This window comes from Pogona vitticeps, chromosome 9, assembly GCF_051106095.1.
Source record: "Pogona vitticeps strain Pit_001003342236 chromosome 9, PviZW2.1, whole genome shotgun sequence".
NCBI lineage: Eukaryota > Metazoa > Chordata > Lepidosauria > Squamata > Agamidae > Pogona > Pogona vitticeps.
The window spans coordinates 27,828,966-27,853,478 of record NC_135791.1 but is presented as its reverse complement, the minus strand read 5'-3'; the positions used below and the strand labels follow the sequence as shown (position 1 = coordinate 27,853,478).

The 24,513-nt window shown below is 53.7% G+C and overlaps 1 protein-coding gene and 1 long non-coding RNA gene across 2 annotated transcripts; one reads left to right on the top strand and one right to left on the bottom strand.

Annotated features, from left to right (window-relative positions):
* Positions 1-3,239: 3,239 nt before the first annotated feature.
* On the bottom strand, positions 3,240-23,733 carry TIMM50 (translocase of inner mitochondrial membrane 50). The gene is made up of 11 exons (XM_072979559.2): positions 23,435-23,733; positions 21,901-22,045; positions 21,019-21,050; positions 11,456-11,477; positions 7,494-7,552; positions 6,934-7,053; positions 6,501-6,605; positions 6,143-6,241; positions 5,133-5,289; positions 4,598-4,704; positions 3,240-3,796 (listed from the first exon to the last, which is right to left on the bottom strand). The coding sequence occupies exons 1-11, from the start codon at positions 23,675-23,677 to the stop codon at positions 3,695-3,697; spliced, it is 1,191 nt and encodes a 396-aa protein (XP_072835660.2). The 5' UTR covers positions 23,678-23,733; the 3' UTR covers positions 3,240-3,694.
* Positions 7,051-10,691, top strand: LOC144584222 (uncharacterized). Its single transcript, XR_013538343.1, has 2 exons — positions 7,051-8,746; positions 9,870-10,691. It is a non-coding gene; the product is annotated as an uncharacterized LOC144584222 (long non-coding RNA).
* Positions 23,734-24,513: the final 780 nt, after the last annotated feature.

Sequence of the window (24,513 nt, the reverse complement as noted above, 5' to 3'; positions counted from 1 at the left end):
GGCAGCCTTGGGCCAAGGGGACCAAGGGCAGGTCTCCTATAAGGCAGCTTTAGACAGACCATCCAAACGATCAAGTTCAAACACCAAGTAGACGGGGCTTGGCTAGGCAGTTTTGAAACAGCATCACTACATTGAGAGCACCCAGGATTTAATGCACCAGCATGTGTCTCGCATATGGTTCGTGGGAGCTTATCTGCCCTCTTGACTCTAGCCTGCCTCCGGTATCTTCTCAGGCTATTGATGCAGCCTCAAGAGAAGATGGCCTTTTCTGTTCAGTGTTGTTGTTTAATTGTGACCCCACGGACCAGACCACACCAGGCCCTCTTGTCTTCCACTGCCTCCCGGAGTTGGGTCAAATTCATGTTGGCCACTTCAATGACAAGCATTTTCTCCTCTGTCCTTCACATTTCCCCAACATCAGGGTCTTTTCCAGGGAGTCTTATTTTCTCATGAGATGGCCAAAAGTTTCAGGATCTGTCTTTCCAGTGAGCACTCAGGGTTGATTTCTTTCAGAATGGATAGGTTTGTTCTCCTTGCCATCCAGGGGACTCTCAAGAGACTCCTCCAGTACCACAATTCAAAAGCATCAATTCTTCGGCATCCAGCTTTCTTTATGGTCCAGCTCTGACTTCCGTACATCACTACAGGAAAAACCATAGCTTTGATTATGCAGACTTTTGTTGGCAAGGTGATGTCTCTGCTTTTTAAGATGCATTTGAAGATTTCTGTTCAGTAAATCTTGGCATTTTTTTCCTTTTTGGTCTGCAGGGCCCAGAATCCCTCCTCCCGGCCTGGCCAGCGGTAGACCTGTCACCGAGCTGCGGCCTCTCTCTGGTCCGCTCACGAAGGAAGCCCAAGAACAGTTGAGAACACCCATGATTTGCCAGGAGGGTGTTGGGAACGGCAGCCCAAGGGCAACCCCCCATTGCCGATGCCACGGCGGCCTGAATGCCACGCTCTTCGTGGCATGCTCCAACTTGCACCGCTCCTTGCGCCAGTGAGCGAGAGGGAGGAGGTGCGGCCGGCCGGATGGATCGCAGCAGGCCAAGGGTCAGGCCATGTCAGAAGGTCCAGGAAATGGATGCATTATACAGCCCAAACAGGAAGCAATGAGACAAGACCTTGGGCACACTAAGGCTCGTTTATTTATCCGAGCCAGAAAAGGAGGAAGAGATTGCACTGTAGCGATCAGCTGCTTCCCTGCAGGCAGATCAGGTGCAGAAACCTCCCTTCCAGGACACAAAGGGAGGACTTTCGAGGAAGAATCACTCACAGCCATGACACAGGCCTGCCTTCCACTGCTTTTCTAGCCACACCACCAGGCCTTGCACTTCGGTGCAGGACCCCTGGACCCCTCTCCATCTGCCGCCCACGCCTCGCTCACCCCACGGCTACTTTCTCCCACTGCCAGCCAGAGCAACCCATCTGGACCAAGCAACTGGCACAATTGCTGCATCGGCATCGACCGAGGACCACACAGAGAAGTGGAAGAGAGGAACTGGAGCACTGGCAGATCTGGCAAGATTTTAAATTTTGGGAAACGGCAATGGCTTAGTTGAGCCATTGCCTAAATAAATAAAACCTAATTATTGTAGGCCTGGAAATGCTGAAGCTTGCTCCTTCTCAGTCTCTTAGTTTTGACCTGACAGACAGGACTTCTTCATACTGTGCATAAACTGTGGAATTCACTGCCATGAGCTCTTGTGACAGCTCCCCACGTGGATGACTTTAAAACTAAGCCAGATGAATTGATGGAGGTTGGACCTATAGATAAATAATGGTCAGGACAGGTAAGGATCTCCTCCAGCGTCAGAGGAAGGGCAGTGTGCACCTCTGTGTCCTCTGATGGGGAGGTGAGATGGGAGTGGGAGGGGTCTCCTGTCTAGGCAACAGGAGGGAGAAGCAGAATACAGGGTTAAGAGAAAACTTCAGGCTCAGGGTGCTTTTAAATGCCCTCAGGGCCTCAATTCCGGGGAAGCTCCTTGGCCGGCAGCTGGGGCCGCGCACTCTCCCGTCCCCACCCTCCTCAGCCCAAAGAGAAAACTACCCCCCCTTCTTCCTGCTTTTAAGCAGCGAAGAACGGACTCTCTCTGCACCATATCCTTGCATTTAAGAAATAGCCAGGAGGGGAGGCCACGTCCTTCCCGGCGCACGTCCTGTTTATGTTCCAAACGTTTATTTATGCATCCACCTCCCCACCCCCCAAGCTGCCGATTCCTCCTCCTCCTCCCAGCATCCGGTTTGGGACACCCTAGAAATGCAGTTCTTTGCCTGGGGAGCTGGAGGCGGCCGAATGACCGCGGGGAGTGTGGGAACGAGCGGGATCCTGTTCCTGTCAGGAAACGTCCCCCCCCCCACCGCTGTTTTTCTCAGAGTAAGGTAAGGAGGGGAAAAAGAAACTGCAACCAGGAGTGTCTCTTCTTGGCTGGGGAGGAGAAGCTGTGAAGGAAAATGGTGGCAGTGACTCCCCGGGACAGGCGGTGCCCAAGCCTCCCAGAGACGCCTTGAGTTAAGAGCCCCCCAACCACAGAGAAGCCGGAGGGAGGGGAAATCTATTGATCAGTCTTTCTTTGTTCCTTCTCTGTCGTTCCGCTGGCTAATCTGGGAATCTTGTGGACAGACAGGAACTCCAGGATCCTTTCCTCTTCATGTGGCATGTGTGTGTGTGTGTGTGGGGGGGGGGGATGGCTCCCAGCTGCAACCCCTCGTCAGCCACTCAAATAAGAGAAACTGACCATACTCTCAGGACAATGACATTTCTATATCTGCCCAAACACCCTGCACTTGTGGGGTGAAGTGCCTTCCTGCTCGCAAAACACAGAATGGCCCCCAAACGATCCACACGCCAAAGGAGAGGACGGTCTGCCACTTGCAGCTGTAGGAAAGTATTGCACGCCTTGTGAAGAGACACAGCCGGATGGGAAAGAAGCAGAGCAGCGCCAGAGAACCCTCTGTGCCTGCCCCCCACACATTCCCTTGGCTCCCCCAACATATTTAGCCAGCGTTCCTTCCCGTCTCCCTTACGCTCCGCAGAAAGGCCCAAACTCACTCTCCTGCAGAGGGCAAGAGGGTCTGAGAAGACCAGAGGCTGATCCCCTCTCCAGGCTTAATGGTCTCATCACGCTCACCCCCTTGAACTCAGGACGGCCACAGCCAAGGCGCCCTGGACCCCTCCGCTTGGCCCCTCCCCAATTTGCCACCCCTGCTGCGGTGACACAGGGGGCGGACAGGGCAGAAGGTGTCGCTATGAAGACAACCCATTTATTGGAGAGTACTGCTGGCAACGTTTGTTTCCATTCGCCCGAATGGAACTGCCGTGGAGTCTGGCCGGCGCGAGAGAATGGGTGGGGAAAGGCAGGTCCCAGAGCGACAATCTCGGGGCAGATCCTCTCCTGCGGGCTGTGATGGTGAGCCATGCTTCCTTGGGTGCAGAGAGGCCGGGTCGCCTGTCGGGGCTGCCCCACGTTCTTCCCTTGGGTTCCTCTTCTGCTGGACAGGGGCATAACCCTGCACGCCACCCTCCTGGCCTGGGAGGAGAGCAGGAAGGCGAGGGGACCGCGGCCCCCACCCTGTGCCCTCTTTGGGCCAAAGTCTGTGTCCCCTTGTGTTCACCGCCTTTCTCCCGTTCGGCCAGAGGCTGACGGGCCGAGGAGTCCATCTGTGGGCCGTAGGGCTGTGTGCGAAGGCTCTGGTGTCACTGCTGCTTGGAGCGGGGCCACAGCCGACTGGCCAGGGAGCCCAAAAAGAGCTGCTGCTTCTTGTGCTGGGAGAGATCCGAGAGACGTTGCTGCTGCTCCTGAGAGGAAAAGAACACCACTGCTCAGAGCATCTCATCACCACGCAGACCTTCTGTTACGGCTAACCCCCCACCCCACCCTCACGCCCTACTCTGTGTGTGGATGGGGCACAAGCTGCCCCCCTGGGGCCGATAAGCCCCCCCCCCGGGACCCCTGCAGACCAATGCGCAGGACCAACCAACGTCTGCTGAAACAGGTCCCAGAACCTCCTTACGGCCAAACCCCAACCCCACACTCTATAATAAACGGCTCTGCGTACTTCTTCCCTGGGCTCTGCTGCCTCTGGCTGGAATTCCGCCCGGTTCCCAAGGCTGGCTGCAGAGACACCTGCCCGCCTGAGGGTGAGGGCTGTTGCCATCCTTCCCGGAAGCCTCTTTGCACAAGCTGAATGCTACGCAGGTGAGGTGTTCAAATCCCGCACAAAATCCTCCGCTCCCTGCCCATCTGCCTTTGCACACGGAGCTGACCCGCTCGACACCCCTCACCCCCAAGCCGGCCTCCCCAGACTCTTGGTGCTGTTTATTCCCAAGACACGCCTTGGGCCCGGGACAGCTCCTCGGCCACAAGGCCACAGCATTCCAGCCACGTCCAACTGGCTTCCTGGGTGGTAAAGCACAATCTCCCTTCAAAGAAAAATGGAAACGCACCTGCCATTTTTATTCTTTGGAATGCTAAGTGAGGCCCCCAGGCGGGTCCAGAGTTCTGGCAGCCACCGGGCGGCACCAGCAGCAGCAACTGCCACAGCCACCGGCAGGCTCGGCCCTGCCACAGCCACTCCCCCCCCCCCCCGACCCTCTCACCTGCTCCAGCTGGGACTGCCGGCGCTTAAATGCCTCCAGTGGGTCGTCCTCCAAGGAGTAGTTCTCCAGCACTGTCCGGACGTCTTCAACTCCGCTCATGGCCACAGCTGGGGGAACAAGCAGCAGCACCAGCTCAGAGACCTGGCCTCCTCCCTCCCTCCCTTCCTCTTTGTACTGAAACTCAATGCTTCCTTAATCAAAGAAAGATCTATTTTACACCTGGGAGTATGTCCAACCATTTAGCTGTGTGGAATTTCCATAATCCTGCCTCCCGTTACACAAACGGGAAGGAAGGAGCTGCGGAAACCACTCAATGCAACTCCCCCACAAGGAAGTCCTATTCACACCCACCAGGCTTCCTGAATTTCCCCCAGCAGCGTCTGCCTGTGTGCCACCTTCTGTGGCTCAAGGTCTCCCTGGAAAAACCGCCAGGCAGAGGGACCCCCGAGCTTTCCCTCCCTGCCAGGAGTGTCTCTGTGTGTGTTCCTTTCCCCTCCCAGCCTGCCAACGCCAGGCCAGGGAGCCCCTCCCTTACTCTTCAGGAAGGCGGCGAGGTCGTAGAGCGTCCGGTCCTCCGAGTTCCCATCCCACTTCTTCAGGGCCATCCCGTTGAAGGGCTGCAGGCGGAAGGCCTCCTTCTTGCAGTCCACCACCACCACTTTGGAGGGGTCTCGGTTCAGGCAGGAGATGTCCTAAGGGGAGAAGAGGAGCAAAGGTGGGGGGCAGGCCAGGGGCCCCCCAGCACCCCAGGTCAGCTCTCTCTTCCTCCACTCCGGGAGGCAGCTGCCTCTCGGCAGAAGGAAGCAGTTCCTGCCAAGAGCAGGAGGAAGGCTTCCCCGGCACCATCGTCACAGAACAGGTTTCCACAGCCCTGTTGTTTTCTTTTTTTGGGGGGGGCCACACCATTTGGCCCCTCCTCTGCTGGCCACACAATTGGCCCCCTCCCCGTCCAGACCATGCCAGGCCCTGTGAAGCACTTCCCCACATTGGCCAGGATCAGGGATGGAGGTGAGGCCAGCCCTCCCACCGAGCCCTTTGGGGGCTTTGGCAACTCCTCCCTGGGGAGCCTTCCTTGGGGGGAAAAAAAGCCCCTTACGGAGCACAATCCTGGCAGCGGCACAAGGCAGGTGAGAACTTTTCCTTCTTGGGACGCTAACTCTCGCCAGCATCAACAGGGCGAGTAACAAGAAAGCATCGGCCGCTCTGAGTGCCCAGTCCAACCCCAGACATTTACGGAGGGTCCACTTGTCAATCCACTCACCAAATAAACTATTCAGATTTCAAACGGGAGGGGCAGCACAAGAGCCAAGGGCAAAGCAGAAAATATAATACGAAAAGAAAAACTGATTCTGCAGCCAGCCTGCTTCCTCGGGGGGCTTTTGGGGAAAGGCGCCCTATAAGCCCCCAGACTGACTCCAGAGAAGAGTCACAAATGCGCCGCCCACTTTGCACGCGCGCACCACCCACCCACTCACCCACCCACCCAGCGGACCTCTCCCGCGATGGCCCCAGTGGCCAGCCTGCCCCAAACCAGGCAACCCTCACCTTCACGTGGTGTCCATCCATGTAACGGGTAGCGTCACGAAAGAGCCGGTAGGAGATGAACCCGTGGGGGTCCACGTTGTCTATGAGGGGGAAGGCGGTCTGGAACAGAGAACGGTCCGGGAAAATGGCCTCGCAGGCCGACCGGAAGGCGTCCCAAAGGGCAGCAAGACACGGCCAGGGACCCTTCCTGCACCTCCAAGGTCACGGTCCTGTGCTGCCCCCCCCCCCTTGCAAACCAAGTGGTGAGGGAAGGATCCCAGGAGTCCCTCCCCAGCAACATCTGGAGGGAACATAGTGGCCCCCCTGACCCTCTGTGGATGGGTTACGGCTGGCAGAGCCCCCCCCCCAGCGCCCTCACCATGCCCGTTTCGGAGGTGAAGATGACGATTTCATAGAGGGGCGCCAGCTGCTGGAACAGGTTGTCAATGCCTGGCCTCTTCTTGAAGCGCCAGCCGGTCACTAACTGAGGACAAACAGGGTTGCCGGGAGAGGAGACAGAGCAGAGCCATGAGATTCCAGCCATGCAAGGAAGGACTGGCTTTTCCTCCTCCTCCTCCTCCTCCCCCCCCCCCCGTGGCCCTCCCACCTCCGGTGTTCAAACACCGTCTACAATGAGCCCATGTGCCAGGGAGCAACCTGGCCCCTCTCCCCCTGCGGAGCGTGACCGGTCTGAAGGAGGAGGGTTTCTATGGTCCCCGAGAGCCAGTCCATCGCATTCAAGGACCAAAAGGCCAGCGTGGGCCCAGAGCGCCTCTGCAACCACACCCTAAGGGCTCGGAAAGGATACGCACCGACCACTCGGGGTGCAGGAGGACATCCGTCAGCTCAATGACCAGGGTGTAAGGGGGCTGGTAATAGGGCTCCTTCAGGGGGTCTGGAAGCAGCTTGGGGCTGGTGGGCTCTATGATCATCTGCAAAAGGAGCAGCACAGAGTCGCATCCATAAAGAGGCTGGTCCAAGCGGTTCTGCCATAGGAGGAGGTTAGACTTGATGTACTTGGAAATAGTAAAGCTTCTGAGCCTTACTGAGGAACACTAGGAGAGCTCAGAGTTTAAGAGGCCCGGAGAAACTGGAGGCAAACATCCGACACCGCCAAGCACCAGCCATTCCTGTTCTGAAAACCGAGGCTGACCCCATGGATCTCAAGCAGGAATGAGAGCACAAGCTTGTTAGGGCAGCCTATGCCGCCATCATCATCATCATCTCAGGGACAGAAACCCATTTCCTGGAGAGCAGAACTCCGGCTGATTTTGGCACAGTCACAGCACACAAAACCCAGTCTGTCTGCAACGGGGATACCCTACCTGCCTGTCTCCCCCCCCCCCTTTAAGGCCCTGGCCGACTTACTCACCTGCCTGTAATCTTTGAAGTACTTATAAGCCCTTCGGAGCTGCTGAATCACAACTGGATCTGAAAGGCAATGGAGGACAGCTAGAGAAAGACCGTGAACCCATGTGTGTGCGTGTGTCTCTCTATGCAGGCACGCACACCCTTCGCAAAGGCAGGCAGGCAGGCAGATCTGTCTGTTTTGCTCCTGGGTGCACGTTACACCTTTAAATGGCTGGAAATGTGCCTGACTGCCACCACTTCCCACTCAAGACGGGCGCATGGGAAGGGCCATCGTAGCCCCACAACATCACGCACTAGGTGGTTCCAGAATTTTGCAGGTGCTGGTGGTGGAGAAGCTATTTCTTTCAACCTCCTTTGAGCTCTCTTCAATGTGCCCTCATTCAACATCCCAATCTTTGCTGGACAGAAAGGTCCTCTCCTAGAAAAGTGTTTTTTAAAAAAAACAGCAGCAGCAACAGCAGCCGCCAGGTTTTGATAGCTCTGTTTGAACAGCAAGGACAGCCTCTTGGCTGGCCTGTCACCACGTGCGGCGGTGACTGCCCGCCTGTCAGCCACACCATCCCTGAGCCATCTGATGCTGCTCCGACATGTGCTGAGGCCGGCAGTGCTTGCGAAAGAATACTAATGGCTTCTTCAATTAGCAGCTCCCTTGTGCAGAGGTCAGGCTGAAGAAGAAAGAGCGTGTGAGCAAGCCCCGGGTCCCTCCACCAGCCCTGTTCACGACTCCTCTGGGATTACAGTTTTAGCATTTTAGCGACCAGGGTTATTCAAACAGAAACTGTAAGTTAATCAATCAAAGGCAGGCATATTGAATGGGCTGTAAATTGGGAGCCATTGTTATGGTAATTAGAGCTGAGCAGCTGTGGAGGGGGGGGAAGAGAGAGAATGGCTGGTCAACCAGTCCTGGCACAAGGAAAGGCAATTTGGGTGTATCAACAGGCGGCTTCTATGGTGGAATTTGGCCCTGGATGGAGAGATGTTTTTTGGATGGGTCAGAAAAAGACCAAGTGAGAAGGGGGGGGGCAGCCAGGCTGGTCAGAGAGACCGTTCTCTCCTTTGCTATTGTGTTTCTAATGAATTAGGATGAAACAAGATGAAAACTATAGCTCTTCATTTTATTTTCTAGAAATAATCCTGAAGTCTTTGGCAGCTTATCAGGAAAAAGAAGGACCTTCCAATAGCTCTATTTTGCCTACATGGTAGACCAAAGTGCAGCTTCCTCTGAGCCCTGAACTTCTCCACGCTGTTACCAAGGTCAGGATCACCCTCTGCCCTGCCCTGGCAATTAGCATCTCGGGGGGGGGGGGAGAGAACAGGTAGCAGCTGTGTGACGCCATCCCAGACACCCCCTTCCTGAACAAGCAGGGCCAGCTCCCTGCATTTTGCTTCAACCTCGCCTCCCTCCTCGGAGAGTTTTCCTACCACCACCCGGATCAGTTCCCAGAAGCAGCAGGGTCTGGGGGGGGGCTCCACCCCCCAAAGAGATTGGTTGTGCTTCAGGGAGCACCGAGGAGTGCCTTCTCTCCCAGAGTCTTTGAAAAGCGGTTGCCCTCATTCTCATGCTGGTTAATGAAATTTGTATTTAGGGACCTAAAACCAATTCACTCTTATTCCTTACTTCTTTGATGGGAGCCTGGTTTCATTTTATTATGCATGCCGCTATGATATTTTATAAACAGCCCTATACATGCCAAGTAGCCACTGTTAGGTTCCCATCAATTGGGAAACACAAGAGCTCCTGGAGAAAGTCCTGCTACTTTTAAAGGCTAGGCAGCGCCTTCTGAGGATTAGATGAGCCCGGGAGATTTCTCAGCACGATCCTGGTTAAACAAGGACAGGCAGAAGGGAAGAGACAGGAGACACACTCAGGCAGATCCGGCATACGAGGACCGGAGCAGAGGATTTAAGCAAAGCGTGTCAGCAGCCCTCCCGCACCCATCTTTATGTCAAAGAGCCAGCAGAGTTAACTCCAAGGGAAAATGCTGGGGGCGGGGGGCAGAAAGGGGGGCAGGGCAGGGGGGAGAGAATGAGTAAATCTATTGTGGGGAACAATGAGGCTGTGGCTGGAGAATGCCTTTTAATCTGCTGAGAGCATATGCCAGGCCGGCTGAACTGCGCTGCTGGTGAAAAGCTCTTCCTATTCCCGGCAAAGCCCCTCCTCAATGTGGCTTGCTCCCCCTTCCCGCTTAGTTTCCTATCTCATCTGTGGACAGCCCCCCCCTCCAAACTGGACAATCTGCTTTTTGAAAACACCATACAAAGTTCCATCTGGCACTCGGCTGCACAAAGGCCACAAGGAACCCCCACCCCACCCCCCCTGTTGCTGCTGAAACTCCTGGATGTCAAAAACTATTACTTTTTTAAAATCCCCTGACAGGCGGAGGAACTGGAAATATCCCGGCAGACATCTCACTAAAAGAGGCCTTTAAAAAAATGGTCTTCTTACCAAGAAGCAAGAGCTCCCTAGACTCTGGTGAGAGTCGTACCACAAAATTCTGATTCTACTGAAAGGCCGACTGACTGATGTATAAAGTTAACTATCAGAACACAATGCCCCCAAAATGGCCTCTGGAAAGCAGGAGGTGAGAAGGCTGTAATTCCCATGGGGGGAATCCACCAAACGCGCGGCCACGCTCCCAAGGTGTCCCGACACACCAAGCCCTTCCACTTAACTGGGGCATGTCCTTGCAGTGAACTGGGCCAAGACTGTAAGCACAGGCCCCATCGGATGAGAAAGGCTTGGTGTGTCAGGATGCTTGCAGAGCCTGACGCCCACTGCATGCGCACGTACGTCCAGATGCCATTCATGTCCCGAAATCTGCCTTCCCACCTGCTTCTGCCTTCAGATCAGAGCAGCGATGGAGAAGGCCATCTGGAATGCCTGCGCCTGCCTGCCTCTCCCTTTGGGACACTTAGCGCTCTCTCTCTCTCTCTCTCAGAGGCTGAGGTTCTCCCTTCATTACCATGATAACATCCACCCATCTTCTTGCCTCCAGCTACTAGAACAGGCCTCTGGGTGGGTGTCTGTCTGCAAAGAGCCACATTGTTAACTCCTCGTCCCTTCGAAAGTTCCACCTGACCTTCTGTTCCCGACAAGGGGAGCGCACACTGTTTACGCACCCGTACATCTGCTCTTCTTCGCAAGGCAGCCGCTGAAAGGAAGCTCCCTTTTCACTCTTTGATTAAAAATGTAAAGCTATTCCAGATATTCCTGCAGGTTTGTGGGGGGAGGATTTTAATGTTTTTCAAAGTTGTTTGTAAAGAGGAGGGGGTGTAAATGGGTTTCATGCCTGCTGCCTCTTCCCTTACTCTCCAGTTTAAAACATCAAGGGATTAACGTATTTATGCCTTAACTTTGTGGACATTTCAGTGCTCCCTCCCTGCCTGCCCACCAACCCATCATCCTGCAACTCTGCTTAAAGAGGGAGGTTGCTGAAGACCGCTGGCTAGTGGGTGGCACAAAATAAAAACGGTTCAAGTCGTCTATTCCATGAAATGGTCCTGGAACTGCCGAGTTACCCAGGCCTGGGAGAGTGAACACTCAGCAGTCTGCACATTACACGTGGGTAAACGAACAGCTTGCACAGAGTATTACCACTCAGCCTTACTGCCCTTTTGGGTTCCACGGTTCTGCAGAGAGGGAGGCACCTGTTTTTTGGCACACCTTCCAGGCTTCATGAGATTCCAGGTGCCCATCCGTTTCCAGATCCCCAGTTTGTCTGGGCAGACCCCTTTCTTCAATCCACGTCCAGGGGACGCTGGGGAGGGGCTTCCCTGAAGGTCTCCTTCGCTCCCATGCACCAGCCCTCCTCCCCCTCACACACCCTGCCCACCCCAAGGCCAGCCCTCCTCCTCCTCCTCCTCCTCCTCCCTGCGCTGGGAAAGGCCTTCCAGGCCTGACCAGCTGTGTTGTCCTCAGCCCCGTCTGAAGCCAGCTTTCAAGAAGCCGTGTGGTCTACTTACCATTATCAAATTCATCAGGAATCTACAGAAAAAGAGAAATCAGAGTGTGACTTTTATTTCACTCCATGCCACATAAATCATAAGAGGACAGATGGGGGAGCCAACCTGTTCCTTGTTTTAGAAGTTGACAGCAGCCCTGAGGTGGGTTCTGGGGAAGTCTTACCTCCCTTCCCCATTTGAAAGGCTGATTTCAAAGACAGCTTCCATACCCTTTAAGTCTTACATTTCAGAGACAGGGAATCTATGTCAAGCTTGCATCTGAAGGCATTGTGCTGGGGAAAGTGGATTTAGGAAACTGTGGAGGACAGAGATCACCTGAACGTCAGGCACAGACGGTTACACTTGAAAAATGCTAGTCCCCTTTGCCCGCATCCCCCACTATCTATTCTGGGGGAAGAAGGCTGGGCTTCCAGACTGACCCAGGAAGCCATTCCTCAGGTTCTTATGCCATCCTAAGCACCACCACCCCCACAGTAGCCAAGCACCCCTCTCCTCCAAATGCCTTAAATGAGCCAGCCCAGTGTCCCAAGAAAGAGCTGGAAGCAGAGTCTTTCGAGACTGAAGGATGCCTAGCTATTAACAAAGCCATCGTTCGGGGGGGGGGGGGGGAAGAAGGAGGTTTGGGACTATGGCTGCAGACTGCCTGTTTTGGTGAGGCAAACAGGCCAGCGGAAGATGGGCAAGGCTAAAAGGCACCACGGGAAGGAAGGAAGGTCCCTGCAGCAAAAGCGGGATATTGGTTGTGTGGGGCTACATTGAGTCCTGTGTCCCAAGGACCAATTCCAGAAGCAGGAACCCTTTCCTTTTTAAAGGCCAGGAAATGAGAGAGACCAGACACAGACCGACGCATCCGGAAGAGAGCACACACAGGAGGAGAAGCAGCTACCCACCCACAGCCTTTTTGTCCACGTAGCTGCTGCCACACCCCCGATTTAGAACCATTTCCCCCAAGGCGGCCAGTCCTGCCCTCCTTCCCACAACGCCTGCCGCCTGCCTGTCTCCCTGGCAAACAGACAAGTGATGCCGCAAAGGCCTGCTTGGAAAGGAAACTGCTCTGAGGCCCCTCTCCCTCCAAGGGCCCAGACAACGGGCAAATCTTGTCCTGCCTGGGGTTAGCAAGCTGACAGAGTGCTTTGGCAACAAATATCTGAGGGGAGAAAGTGAACAAGGCTCTCTAGGGTGGTCTTCACCGGATTAATGGCCTCCAGACCAGTTGGGTGACGGCAAAGCCCAGAATCCCTCCAGCTGCTTGAGCTGCAGAGGCCAAAACACTGGGAGGGCCTGAGACGGAGGAAGGCTGGGCGAGAGAGACTCTCTTCGGAAGGCGCTTCCCCACCTGCCAGGGGTGTGTGATGAAGGGGAAGGCAGGGCTTGCCAGGGGTTTAGGAGCCGCAAAGATCTCCTCTGAAGTTTGTGAGGGGAAAGAGTACGACCTGTAGCTTCCGAACGCTTTCCAAGGGCAGCCCCAAAGAGGGCACCACTACAGCAGTCTAACTGAGAGTGAATCAATGCCTGGGTCATGGTGGCAAGAGGATAGCTGTCAACGAGCGAGCGGACACCTCACTGCCAGGATTCTTGCTGCTCAGCACAGAAATGGCAACCCCCCCGCCCCGCAGGCCCAGGAGGCACTTCTGCCACCACCACCACCACCACCCCTCCCCAAATCCCTTGCCACGAGGAGGAGAGGCAGCAGAAGTTTCAAGGCTGAGCCTGAGGAAGGCTGCCCGGCCGCCCAGGTCCCTGACCTCTCAGCTTCCAGAAGGAAAGAAGTGCGACTTTCGAGCCACTTTGGGCCTGCAAAAATAACGGAGTTTGGCGGCTGGAGCCAAATGTTCCTCACACCTTTCACTGGGGGTGGGGGGTGGGGTGAAGGGAGGGGGGCAGATCAACACAAGGCGAGGCGGCCCTGTGCCATGATCCACAGAGGGGCTTCCTCTTCTGCCACCCCAGTGGCATGTCTCTTCAAATACTGCCGCCCTCGTTTTACTCCTCCTTATAGGGTGATGCTTAGAGGTGGTAGGGTCTTGCTCCCCCCTCCACCATTTCAACCACGGTTCTTAATCTCACGGAGCCAAAGTGGTTTTGAAAGGGTAACTCGAAAGCACAGAGTCACTGGACGACCCTCATCGACGTCAACCTCAAAGCCTACCCTTGGATCGCTCCGTTCCTTCTAGCTGTAACCAAGACGAAAGATGGATGATCTGATACAAGAAAACCAAAAAGGACAGAGCCCCATGTCAGGAAGGGAGGGGGGTAAAGTGCCACCCATGGACTGCATGCATGCTTCCCCCCTCCCTCTGCAACAGCTTTTGAAGGCTTCTGGAGGCAGAAAGAGGTGTGGCAATAAAAAACAACAACACAGAGTCATCTGTGCAATTGTTTTGCTATAAAATGGACGCTGGGCCTAAAAAACCCCAAGCCCTTAAGGGGATGGGGAATAAACCAGGAGGAGAGTTCAAGAAATTAGAAGTGGCCCTTTTATAGTCGCATATTGATTTTTTAAAATGTTTTTCCCATTCTGGGGGCTGTTGCAACCCTGGTGGGCCTGAGGGAAGAAAGGTGGGTCTCAGGACGGCCAGGGTTGCCCCCCCCCCAGGGCCTGACTGCTCCAAAGAGACACCCCCTCCCTTCCCAGGAGAGCCATCCAGCCCCCTCTTTCCCTCTATGTTACTGAAACATGATCGCTGCTGTTTTGGACTTGTAAAAACACAGGTCAGTATTTAAGCTGAGGATGCAAAGAAAGCAATGTGCCGCGAATGGGGCTTTCAGTGAGTAGGGACAGCCCTCCTTTAACAGCTTCCCACATTCACAATCCACACAGCTCCAAAACGCAGGGGAGTTGCAGGAACAGACTTTGCAGTGGGCTTGCAAGTGGAAAGACTGGTTGTTTGCATAGAGAGAATTTCTTTCTATCTGGCTGATCAAATCTTTACAAAAACAGCTCACAACTTTACACTACTAGTTCTCAGGAGTTTCAGCCTCTGGCCTGTCTTTCCTGCAGCTTTAATTCCTCTACAATGCCATTAATTTAAGAATGCTATCCTCTCTAGTAGAAGTGCAGTGCTTTCAAGCAACCGACTAGCAACCGTACTGTAAACAAAATCTGAGAGAAAAAAAATTAAAAGCGACGGCTAGCTTGAACACACAAAACCTGCTCATGAGCATTGTGGTTTCTGGCCCATGTGCAGGACTTTGCGTGTCACATGGCAGAATCCCAGCATGCCAGAAAACAAGGGTACTCTGATTTTGGAGCATGGCTGGAGAGGGAGAACAGGGACTTGCACCGACAGAAGAGATCACAGAGGAGTCACCCGGAGAGGAGGGAGCCTTTCCACTCTGGCCGTCCACTTTGAAAGAATCTACAGCAACACAGCAGCTGTTTGAGCAACACCATGGCCTCTGCACAAAGCCACAATAGGGCTTAATGCCTCCAAAAGGCATTCCCCTCCTCTCCCCCCCCCCCCCGCAACCCCGCATGCACACACGGACACACCGGGCTGCAAGCAGGCATGTTATTGTGTGCAGACCAGGTGCTGGGGACGAAAGCAGCTGTTGGCCCAAACACTAAGGCCTCCCCCCCCCCCGCTACCCCGAAAGGCCTGGTTCACTCCCAGGTCTTCCCGGTCAAGCACATGGCAGGGATCTGAAGCCATCTCTCTCTCTCGCTTTGCATTCCAAGACTGGCACTTTGTGTGTATCATCATTATTCTACCGTTCGCTGTGGGCCCTTCTGGCAGGGCTGGGCGGAGGGCCCGCTTTCCCTCCTCTCAGTCATGGCTACTTAACAAAGAATGGATGAAACGGCTTAGTCGGAGCAGACTCCTCTCGCTCATGGAAGTTTGTTTTTAACTGCCCTTGGGAGAAAGCAATCCTACACACAGGCAAGTTTTAAAATCCATGCTTTGTTTTACTCCTTTCCCTCAGAATTGGGATTAGGTGGAACCAACAGAAAGAGGCAGGGCGAAAGACTCAAACACACCGAGACTAATCCAGGGCCTAATCCTCAGCTTCCCTGACAGCAGAAAATTGCCTTGGCAGGGCAGAAACCAAGGCTGACAGCAGGCGGCCGATGGAGGACGGCTGCCTACACACCTGACGGCTGCCAGGTGTCTCCTTTGCACACACGCTTTACCCAAATGCAACCATAGAGGCAGCAGCCATGGAGTGTGTAAATTCTGCAGGACACCTTGGACTCGCCAGCCAAATTCAGCAGACCATGGATTCAGGGGGCCTTTTCCAGGTTCTACATCCCTTGGCTGGCTTGTCGATTCTAGACTTCAGCATCGGTAGAATTCGAGCCAATCTCAACGGACCAGACACACCCAAATGATAACATCCTTACAACTCCCACCAGGCAGGCCCTACATGCTGCAGGGGAAAAGTGGCAGGAATTACTGTCCTTCAAGAGGACCCACCCTCCTGCACCGTGACCGCCCTTCTCTCACTCAGGGTCCTGGATGGGCTTCTGAGAAAAACCTCAGGGTTTTGGAGAACACCATCTGATATCATTAACCACTGATCTATTTGACTGCTACCTAATGGTGCAAGTGCAAATTCCATTTAAAGAGGGCTCCAAACAACTTGTTGAATATTATGTCTTTGCCAAAAAGGTAGTGTGCGACACAAATCTGCAACAATCTCGTTACAGGTGCAAGACCGCAGTTACGAATAGGCAGGCTCAGCCCACTAGTTCCATTGCACTATTTAGGGTGTGGAGGGCAGCCTCAGCCTCCGGCCTTGGCAACAGCACTCCCCTCATCGCTTGCCTCCTCTCTCTCCCTCCCCCTCTCTCTGGCAATGATTGTCCAGCTTTCAGGTGAAGAAGTGGGAGAGCCACACTGCACCCTTGAGGAAGAGGCTCAGGTTTTCTGCCACACCTCCACATCCCCTCTCACAGCTCAGCCTTAGCCCTTTTTGTGGAACCCACCCAATCCGAAGGGGGGAAAAACCTGAGATGCAAAAGTTCCTCCTTTCTAGAGACAGAGTACTTAATTCCTTCCCTAGGCCTGCTAGTATGTAGTCTAGGCTGAGAAATAAGCTAGTGGTCTGTGAAATTTTTTGTGCCATTCAAAGGAAGGTGCTGGGACATCTCTGCCAGTGAGACACAAAGACACATCATCAGAATCCAGGAGGCAAATGAATCACAAGAGGACCAACCCATCCGTCCGTCAGTGGCACTGATTCAAAGTTGGAAGCAGGGATAGAGAAACCAGCATTACACCAAATAGGGGAATCCGCCCCTCAAAAGCATGCAAAGTGTACATGTGTTTTTGAGAGCAACATTCATCTGAAGGTATTTCCATGCGGAGTTGCATCCTCTGGTTCATTTCGAAGCACAATGGCGCCCCCTTGAGGGGAAGGCTGGGGGCAAAAGGAACAATAAATACACCCCATATGAGGTACCTTTAAAAAGATGGCAAATTTCTGAACAATGAAACCAAAGCACACAAGTCTGGGCCAGCCTGATGGGATCCTGACCCAAAACCACCTGAAACAATGCTGCCACCACATCCCCGGAGCCCAGATCATGCTTGATTCCAGAACTGCTCTTCCTACCACCAAAACTTGTCCCCTTCAGAGCGTTCTTCAGAATTCCAAAGACTCCTTTTTTAACATGTTCCTACAGAATTCACTCTACATTACCAAATGACCTCAGCTTGGGCTTTGCTTTGGGTAAAGGCGGAAACAGCTGGAAGATCAATGCCCAGTTGAAGAGATGAAGAGCAACAAAGGAAATTCGTCATAAAGAGGAGATCAAGACCTATCCTCCTGCAGATGCACCCTTCCCAGGAGGAAGAGCCAAAAGAATCATGTGGGAAGAAGAGATACATCAAAGGCTAGCCATATTTTATGGCCACTAACGTAGCAACATGTCCAGACAAGGCTGGGCCACCCCCCCTCCTCCCGAGGAATCTCCTGCAGGCAAGGGAGGCCATGTGCCTCACAGGAAGCTGCGAAGTGTGCCAAGGCCTTGGGAGTGGGCACAAATGCTGATGGGCAGGCCACCTCCCACCCCACGGCAGCCCTTCGCATCAATGTGACAGGCAGCCTAGAAAGAGTCATTAACAAAAACCAAAGGGGTTTTATGGCATCTCAAGAAATAAGGGGACAGGCAAGAAATGCCTTTGAGAAAAGCACTTCAAAGCAGGCACATTCTCCAACTTTTTCAACTTCAGACACACAAGTTCTTAATTATGTTTCCCCCCCCCACAAATACCTTCAAAAAACTATTATCCTTGGATTCAAATCACACATTTCCCAGCTTATTTTTAGACCCTTTGTAATTGCCAATACTTGAGTGCAAGGAGGCAGCTGCATGAGACCTCAGCTGCTCCAGAGCTGATCAGGCACCAAACACTTCTGCGATACAGAAGGTCTGCAGGCACCTCCAGTCCAGGAAGCCCAACTGTGCTGGAAGGAAGGAAGGAAGGCGCATTCAGCAAAAATGATGAGAAGGGGATGGCATGTGCCTGCCCACAGTCAGCCGGTGTGCTGCCAGGAGTGTGTTAACACCAGAAGGGGGTGGGAGAAAGGGTCATTCAGCCAGCACTACAAGAGAAGCACCCCCTTCTCCAAGGATATGGCAGGGCGACGTCCTCACCTCCTAGACAATGTGGGCACCGTTTACAGCCTAGTGTGGAATGGCCGTTTTACCTCTGACATCAAAAGCTGCCCGTACACAGAAAGGAAGGCAATCAGGAAGTCAGAGGCACTTAACAGAAGTGTGGGTGGGTGGGTGGCGGGGTGGGGGAGGAGATGCTTCTTGACCACAGGTTCAAATACCTAAGGGATATGCAAGGCCACTAGCCAGCCATTCACACCAGCGGCACTCCAGGTCTAAGCTGCATATCAAAAAGGAGGCGACAATCCTTCCTCCTCCTTGGCCTCCTCCCCATGACTGACTGACTGACTGACTGACACACACACACACACACACACACACACACAGGAAGCCCCCAAGGCAGAAAGGTTCCCATCCCCATCACTACAGGAAGGATCCTTTCCAGGACCAAGGACCAAAGCAGGGCTGGGGGAAGCACAGCCTACCCTAGCTTGACAGACTTCCAACCCCCATCCACAGTAGCCAGCAGAGTCAGTGGTGTGGATAATGGGAGTTGCAGTCCAGAAACATTTGGAAGGACCCACATGCAACACCCAGAAGTATTACCATCACACGCAGAGGCCACGGCCTCCTTAGCACCAAGGCACACAAAGCAGGACTTGACGCAGGATTCGGGACGCTTACTTAGGGGGAGGAGGAGGCCAACTGCTTCTTTCTCTGGCTTACTTAGAAGCAGCACTGAACTCTGTGGGACTTCCCTCCCTTAAACACAAAGAGAATTAACAGCTAACATTCTAATAGGGCAAAACCATGCGCTCAGAAGCAATGGTGGTTTGCTGTCCGTCATGCTGTCAGCTGCACAACCGGGTGCCCCACCATTTCTTCTACCCATCCGCACCAAGGAGTGCAACAAACAGCCTTGTCTGGTTCCTTTGAATGCTACCACACAGGGACAGGATTCTGGCCTAGATACCCTAAACTTTAAGGAGGAACTGTGTGTCCTGCACATGTCTCTGAATTCATACGCTTGATTGAACATATTCTCCCCCCCCCCAAAGAAAAACACAAACCACTTTACTAGCCATGATTGAGTGGTGAAATGGGAGAAGAATGAAAAAGGGACCTGCAGAACTGGCGCTTTCAGACGTACCAGCTACGATTCTAAACTAAAAAGCTCTCTGCAGCAGATAAAACTGAAGTTATAGCTAATATACTCAGATATACTCAGTTAAATCTGTGTGCACTGGGAGGGCTCTAAAACAACCAGCCAAACTTACATGAGCATATAGCATTGTACCTAAAATGACAGTGAACTTTACACACAGATTCCTCCCTCCTGGATTCCTTGCAGGAATGAAAGATATTGTCCAAGCTCCTTTCCTTCCCCACCAACAGTATCAAAGCTGGCCCACCGAGAGCCCACAAATGGCCGGCAGTGGAAGGTGTCTCATCAGCAAGCCCAATTAAGGCAACTGTTCCAAACGGAGGAGCAGCAAGAGAATAAACGGAAGAAATAAAAGGCCTGGGTGACAATGCAGAGCTACCTGGCTCAATCTGCTGCTGCTGCTGCTCCTTCCTTCCTTCCCAGCCCTCAAAGGACAACAGGCCAGTCAAACGCCCACCAGCAGCCAAGCCCATTCACACACCCGTGACAACATGTGCCTGCTGTAATAAGGACCACAAAAGATCTCTGGGAACTTGGCTTCAGCCTTTTCCCCACAGCCTCTGGGTCATCTCAGGTCTGCCCCCCCCCCCCGTGCAAAAGGCACGAAGTTCCCTCCCCCACCCTATTCTTTAAAGGGGGGGGGGAAGGAAGACAAAAACTGGGGTTTTTTTTGCCCAGGCTGGTTGGTATCCTGTGCTTTTTTGGGGGAAGGAACAATCAGGCATGGCTTAGAACAACAAGCCATGCCTGATTATTCCTTCCCCATCTCCTTCTATTGGTATACTTTGCTCAAAGCAAAGCTGGGGCAAGAAGAGCCTGCAGAGGCCAGAGCCATTTGGAGTAGAATGGCACAACGGGCCAAATGAGAGGTGGGAACCCTTCGCCAGTAGGGAGGCCAGCAGCAAGGCCAGGAGTGGAGACTCGTAACTCGACAGCCTTCAGAAGCACACAGGGACGGTCTTGCACGACTCCTCACAGTCTATCCACAGGACCAGGACGCAATAGCATCCCGCTGCTTATAATCCTTGATACGCAGAGGAAACTGGCCTTTGGGACTGGAAAGGACATGGCTCCATTCCAACGGGCAGCCGTTCAGAGCCTCATCTTCCTTGAGCTGCCAGGGTTACTCTCACGGTCCCCAGTAATGCAACACATTCACCAGGATATGGGAAGCTACCTTGTTCTGCATCCAAGCACCTGGGGATAGTGAGAATCGGGATCCAACAAATCAAGAGACACCAGGCCATGGCATGCTGGCTCTGCCCACTCATTTCTGTCCTACTGATTGTGAGGTCCAGCTTGCTCTCCAGAGTGAACCATATCTGGCCCTGCGGCCTCTGCTTGTTTTCTACACTGGAAGGATCTTGGTGCTTCAAAGTATCCTGTGCCATGTAAACATGAAGGAGCCAGCAGCCTCATATCCCTGTTTAGCCACCAAACCCTCTACTAAGTTCTAAAAACAGCTATTCTTCGCATAAACAACTGCTATAGGGTATTGCCAACATAAAGGATGTGTCAAAGATCAAACTCTTCATATGCTCTGAAAAACTAAGAACATGCCACCGCTCATGAAGAGTGCAACAAATTACTCTTATCCTAGAGAACTGGAACTTTGCCTATCTCCACCAATATTTCAGAGGTTTTTTTCCATGTCAGGTTCATCAGTTGGGTTTCAATCTGCCCGGAAGAAATAATTAGACTGACTGTAGCATGCATCCACAAAACAAACAAAAAACAAACAAACAAAGAAGGTAAGCCGTATCAGGTTCACAGTGACCTCCAGCGGTTGGAGTTTAATTAACAAGACAAACTACTCTCAGGAAAATAACAACTTACCTTTACACCGTGCTCATCCACTGAATTGCTACCTGCCGACAATCAAGAAAAGAAAAAAGGAAGATTATTTCTTCATAATATTGAATAATAAGGAATCAGCCCCTCCCCCTGATGCTTACAGACTGGCACCAAGTGTTGTGCTACAAGATGAAAGAAAGATATGTAACTCTGTCAGGTTAAAAGTTTACCAAGTCAGCTTTCCTTACTTTAGGCTGCTTCCTTATTTCCTCATTTTATGGAAACAGGAAGAGGAGTACTTAGTCTCTGACTTTTTAGTCAAACACAATTAAAAACACATGAAAACATGGATCAAGCTTAATTAAACGATTCAGTGGAGAACTCTAGACTACTGCTGAGCATCATCATCATGGGCATCCTTCAGTCTCGAGAGACTATGGTAACATGCTCTGTATCGATACTAACAAGCTGCCAAGTCAATTCTGACTTACACCAACTCTATTTTCAGTTTTTTCTAGGTAAAGAGTACTCAGAAGTGGTTTCCCATTTGCTTCTTCTAAGGGTGCCCTGAGATTGTGAAGCTTGCCAAAAAACACACAGGCTGGCTCTTCTGGGATACACAGCGGGGAATGGAACTCCTAATCTCTGGCTCCACAACTGGGTACCTCAACCACAGAGCTACCCAGACAGCTTGTACCTATGCAATGTGCAGGTGGACATGGATTTTTTTTTTTGGGGGGGGGGAGAGACAACCAAAAAAATTAGGTAAATCAGATAATCATTATCAAGTAGTTTATTTCATGTGTAGGAATCACCTCACCTAAACTAACTGAAGTGCCTCATTCCTACCAATTTTATGCCGATGATCTGCCCAGTATCAGAGATTTAGGCCCACTCTTTTTCATCACTTGCTGGCAAACTTACCAAAGATGTAGATAACTGCTATACCGCTGCTAGCACCCATAAACCCTGCTATCCTAAGGACCATCTTTTTTGCATAGGCTGTGTTTTCCTTCTGCTTCTTCTCTTGCTGCTCATCAGAAGTTTTGCCATCTCCACCTTCTGTTGACTGCAGAGAGAAACAAAGAGAAGTGGAGGCGGGCAAGAAAACAAAAATTGGAGAAACATTTCTAGCTTTTTTCCCACTACTAATAAATTTTGCTGTCTATTCTATTTTGAACTGAAGAGAAACAAGTGACTGCGGGGGTGGGGAATATGGTTTCAGCCAGGGAGTGTCAGACTGGCTAGAAATGGTCCAATGGAAAGGCAAGAGCCTATACAACTGGTTCCAGCAACGTTGCAGGAGTTGGCAGAACGACATGAACTGCCTTCGGGACTCCAGCTCTGGATTTTGCCTCTAGGTTAACTCTTGAAGCCTTTTCCATAGGTGGATATAGCCACAAGGCAGTGGAGGTTTGAAATTGGAGTTTTCCTTCTCCTAGATGGGCTGCCCTCCATGGCTGACGAGCCCCACCTACCCGGCCTGCTCTCTAATAGTGCGGAACTATGATCCGACCCTTAAAACTTTCCTGCCTCCCAAGTATATGCAATGCTAATTGGCTTTCCTATTTACCATATTAGGGTCAGAGAATTTGAGGAAACAAAAGAAATCCCAGCAAAAACAAACTCCTCAGCAAAATGTCCATGCAGGCAAACCTGGTCTTCAGCCTCAGCTCAGCCTCCTAGGGAACAATTACCTGATCAAGTGCTATACTGTATATGATATATATGTACTACATATATTATGTATGGAATATCTATGCAGTATTCTGTACATTTAAGACATAAGAAATTTATTTGTCATTGCGCTCAGCATTCTAGTAGACTCTGGTCAGTTCTGCACTCACATGCCAAATAAGGTGGGCCAGGGTGCGACAAGCACCCCTTACTCTCTAAGGACTCCCTGCCAGCTTCTTCCTACTAGGGAAGGGCTTCTTCATCCCTAAGGAGGAGAACAAACTCTGCACGAAGACCTTTTCCGACGGACCCCGGGCAACCCTCATCGGTTTCCCAGGGCACGGGAGGGATCCGAGGAGCGCATTCGCCTCAGCCCCGCTCGCCTTCGTCCCAGATGCCTTTCCCCCGCGGGCAGAGGGGAGACCTGGCTTCGAGGGTCCCCGCCGGCCGGCCCTCCCTTCTCCCGCTTCGGGAGGCTTTCCAGCGCCTGCTGTTCCCAGTCGCCGCCGAGGTCCGGCGGAGACGGGGAGGCTGAAAGCCTGTTCCTTCTCCTCCTCCTCCGAATCCCATCCTCCCCGGAGGCCTCCCTCGGCCTGAGGAACACGCCTGCCCGAACCTCCTGGCTAGGGATGATGGGTTCGGGAGTCCTCCCCCCCCGCCGGAAAGGCTGGCCGAGGGGGGGGGAATGAGGGGCACGCCCAGTACTGCTGCTGCCGCCGCCGCCGCCGCCGCCGCGCTCCCTTGGGCCTCCGGAGCCTCGGCCGGCGCCTGCCTGCCTCACCTCCTGCTGCTGCTGCTGCTGCCTCAGGAGCGCCTCCGTCAGCCCCACCCCGACCGCCGGGTGAGGGCCGCCCGTGGCCAGCTGCCGACCAAGCACCGCCCCGGCGCCCCGGCGCCTCCACCGGCGGCAGCAGCAGGAGGAGGATCCGCCGCCGCCGCCGCCGCCACCGAGGGCCCGGAGGCCTCCCGTCAGCGCCGACACAGAGAAGGCGCGCGCGGCCGCTCCAGCGACAACCCCGGCCATCTTTCTTTGCAGTGCGCAAGGGCGCGCCCGGCCCAATCAGAGGGCGAGAGGGGAAGAGCAGGCGGAAGGTCAGAGGGGAAAGAAGGGCCCCAGGCCAATCGGCAGGGACCAGTACGCCGCGCAGGCGCCTTGCCGCTCACGGCTGCTGGGCTCTCCCGGCCTATTCCGCTTCTCCTCCAACCGGAGAATGAGGAGCTGACCAATCGCCGACTTTCCCCGCCCACTGCTCAGCTTTTAACCAACGGCAGCTGCAACGTCAGGGCGCCTGCAGGCTGTTGGTTTATTTTCTTCGGAGCGTGCCGCTTATTGGCTGGAAGGCAGAGTGGGCGCGGCCGGCCCGTCCTGTGCGGGAAAGAGGATGGCGCCCAAGGTTAAAGGGGCGGCGGCTGGACACGTGCGCGCCACGTGGAGGAAGCCGTCAAGGGGCGCCCGGCGGCGGGTCCTCCTGGGCGGGAAAGGGGCTCGGCTGGGCGGCGAATGGCCCACGGCTGACGCGCCACCAACGAGGGCCCCGGTCGCTCTTCCAAAAGCCACCTTCGCCGTAGGAGGGCTGGCGAGGCCCCCGCCTCTCTCCGGCTGGGCGACCTCGTGGGGCGGTCGGGAGGGGAGGGGAGGGGAGGGGAGCCCCGCAGGCTGCCTTCCGGAAGGGCGCTCGCTTGCTCGTCGTCGCAGAAAGGCCGAAGAGCCGCCCGCCCGCCGCCACCGCTTCGTGAAACCCGCTCATTCTCTTGCACCAGCGCTGCAGACATGCTGGCGGCTCGCAAAGGGGTGCCTCCCGCACCTTCTGCTGTCGGGTTCGGAAAGAGCGGGCATCAAAGACGGGGGGGGAGGGGGGG

Bases quoted from the DNA above. Each gene is read 5' to 3' on its own strand.
- TIMM50 (XM_072979559.2), bottom strand. From the start codon at position 23,677: ATGGCCGGGGTTGTCGCTGGAGCGGCCGCGCGCGCCTTCTCTGTGTCG. The intron at 11,478-21,018 runs GTAAGTTGTTAT...CTTTTTCTGTAG, and splicing joins TGGATGAGCACGGTGTAAAG to ATTCCTGATGAATTTGATAA. The intron at 3,797-4,597 runs GTGAGAGGGTCG...TTTTCCTCTCAG, and splicing joins GGCAGTCCCAGCTGGAGCAG to GAGCAGCAGCAACGTCTCTC.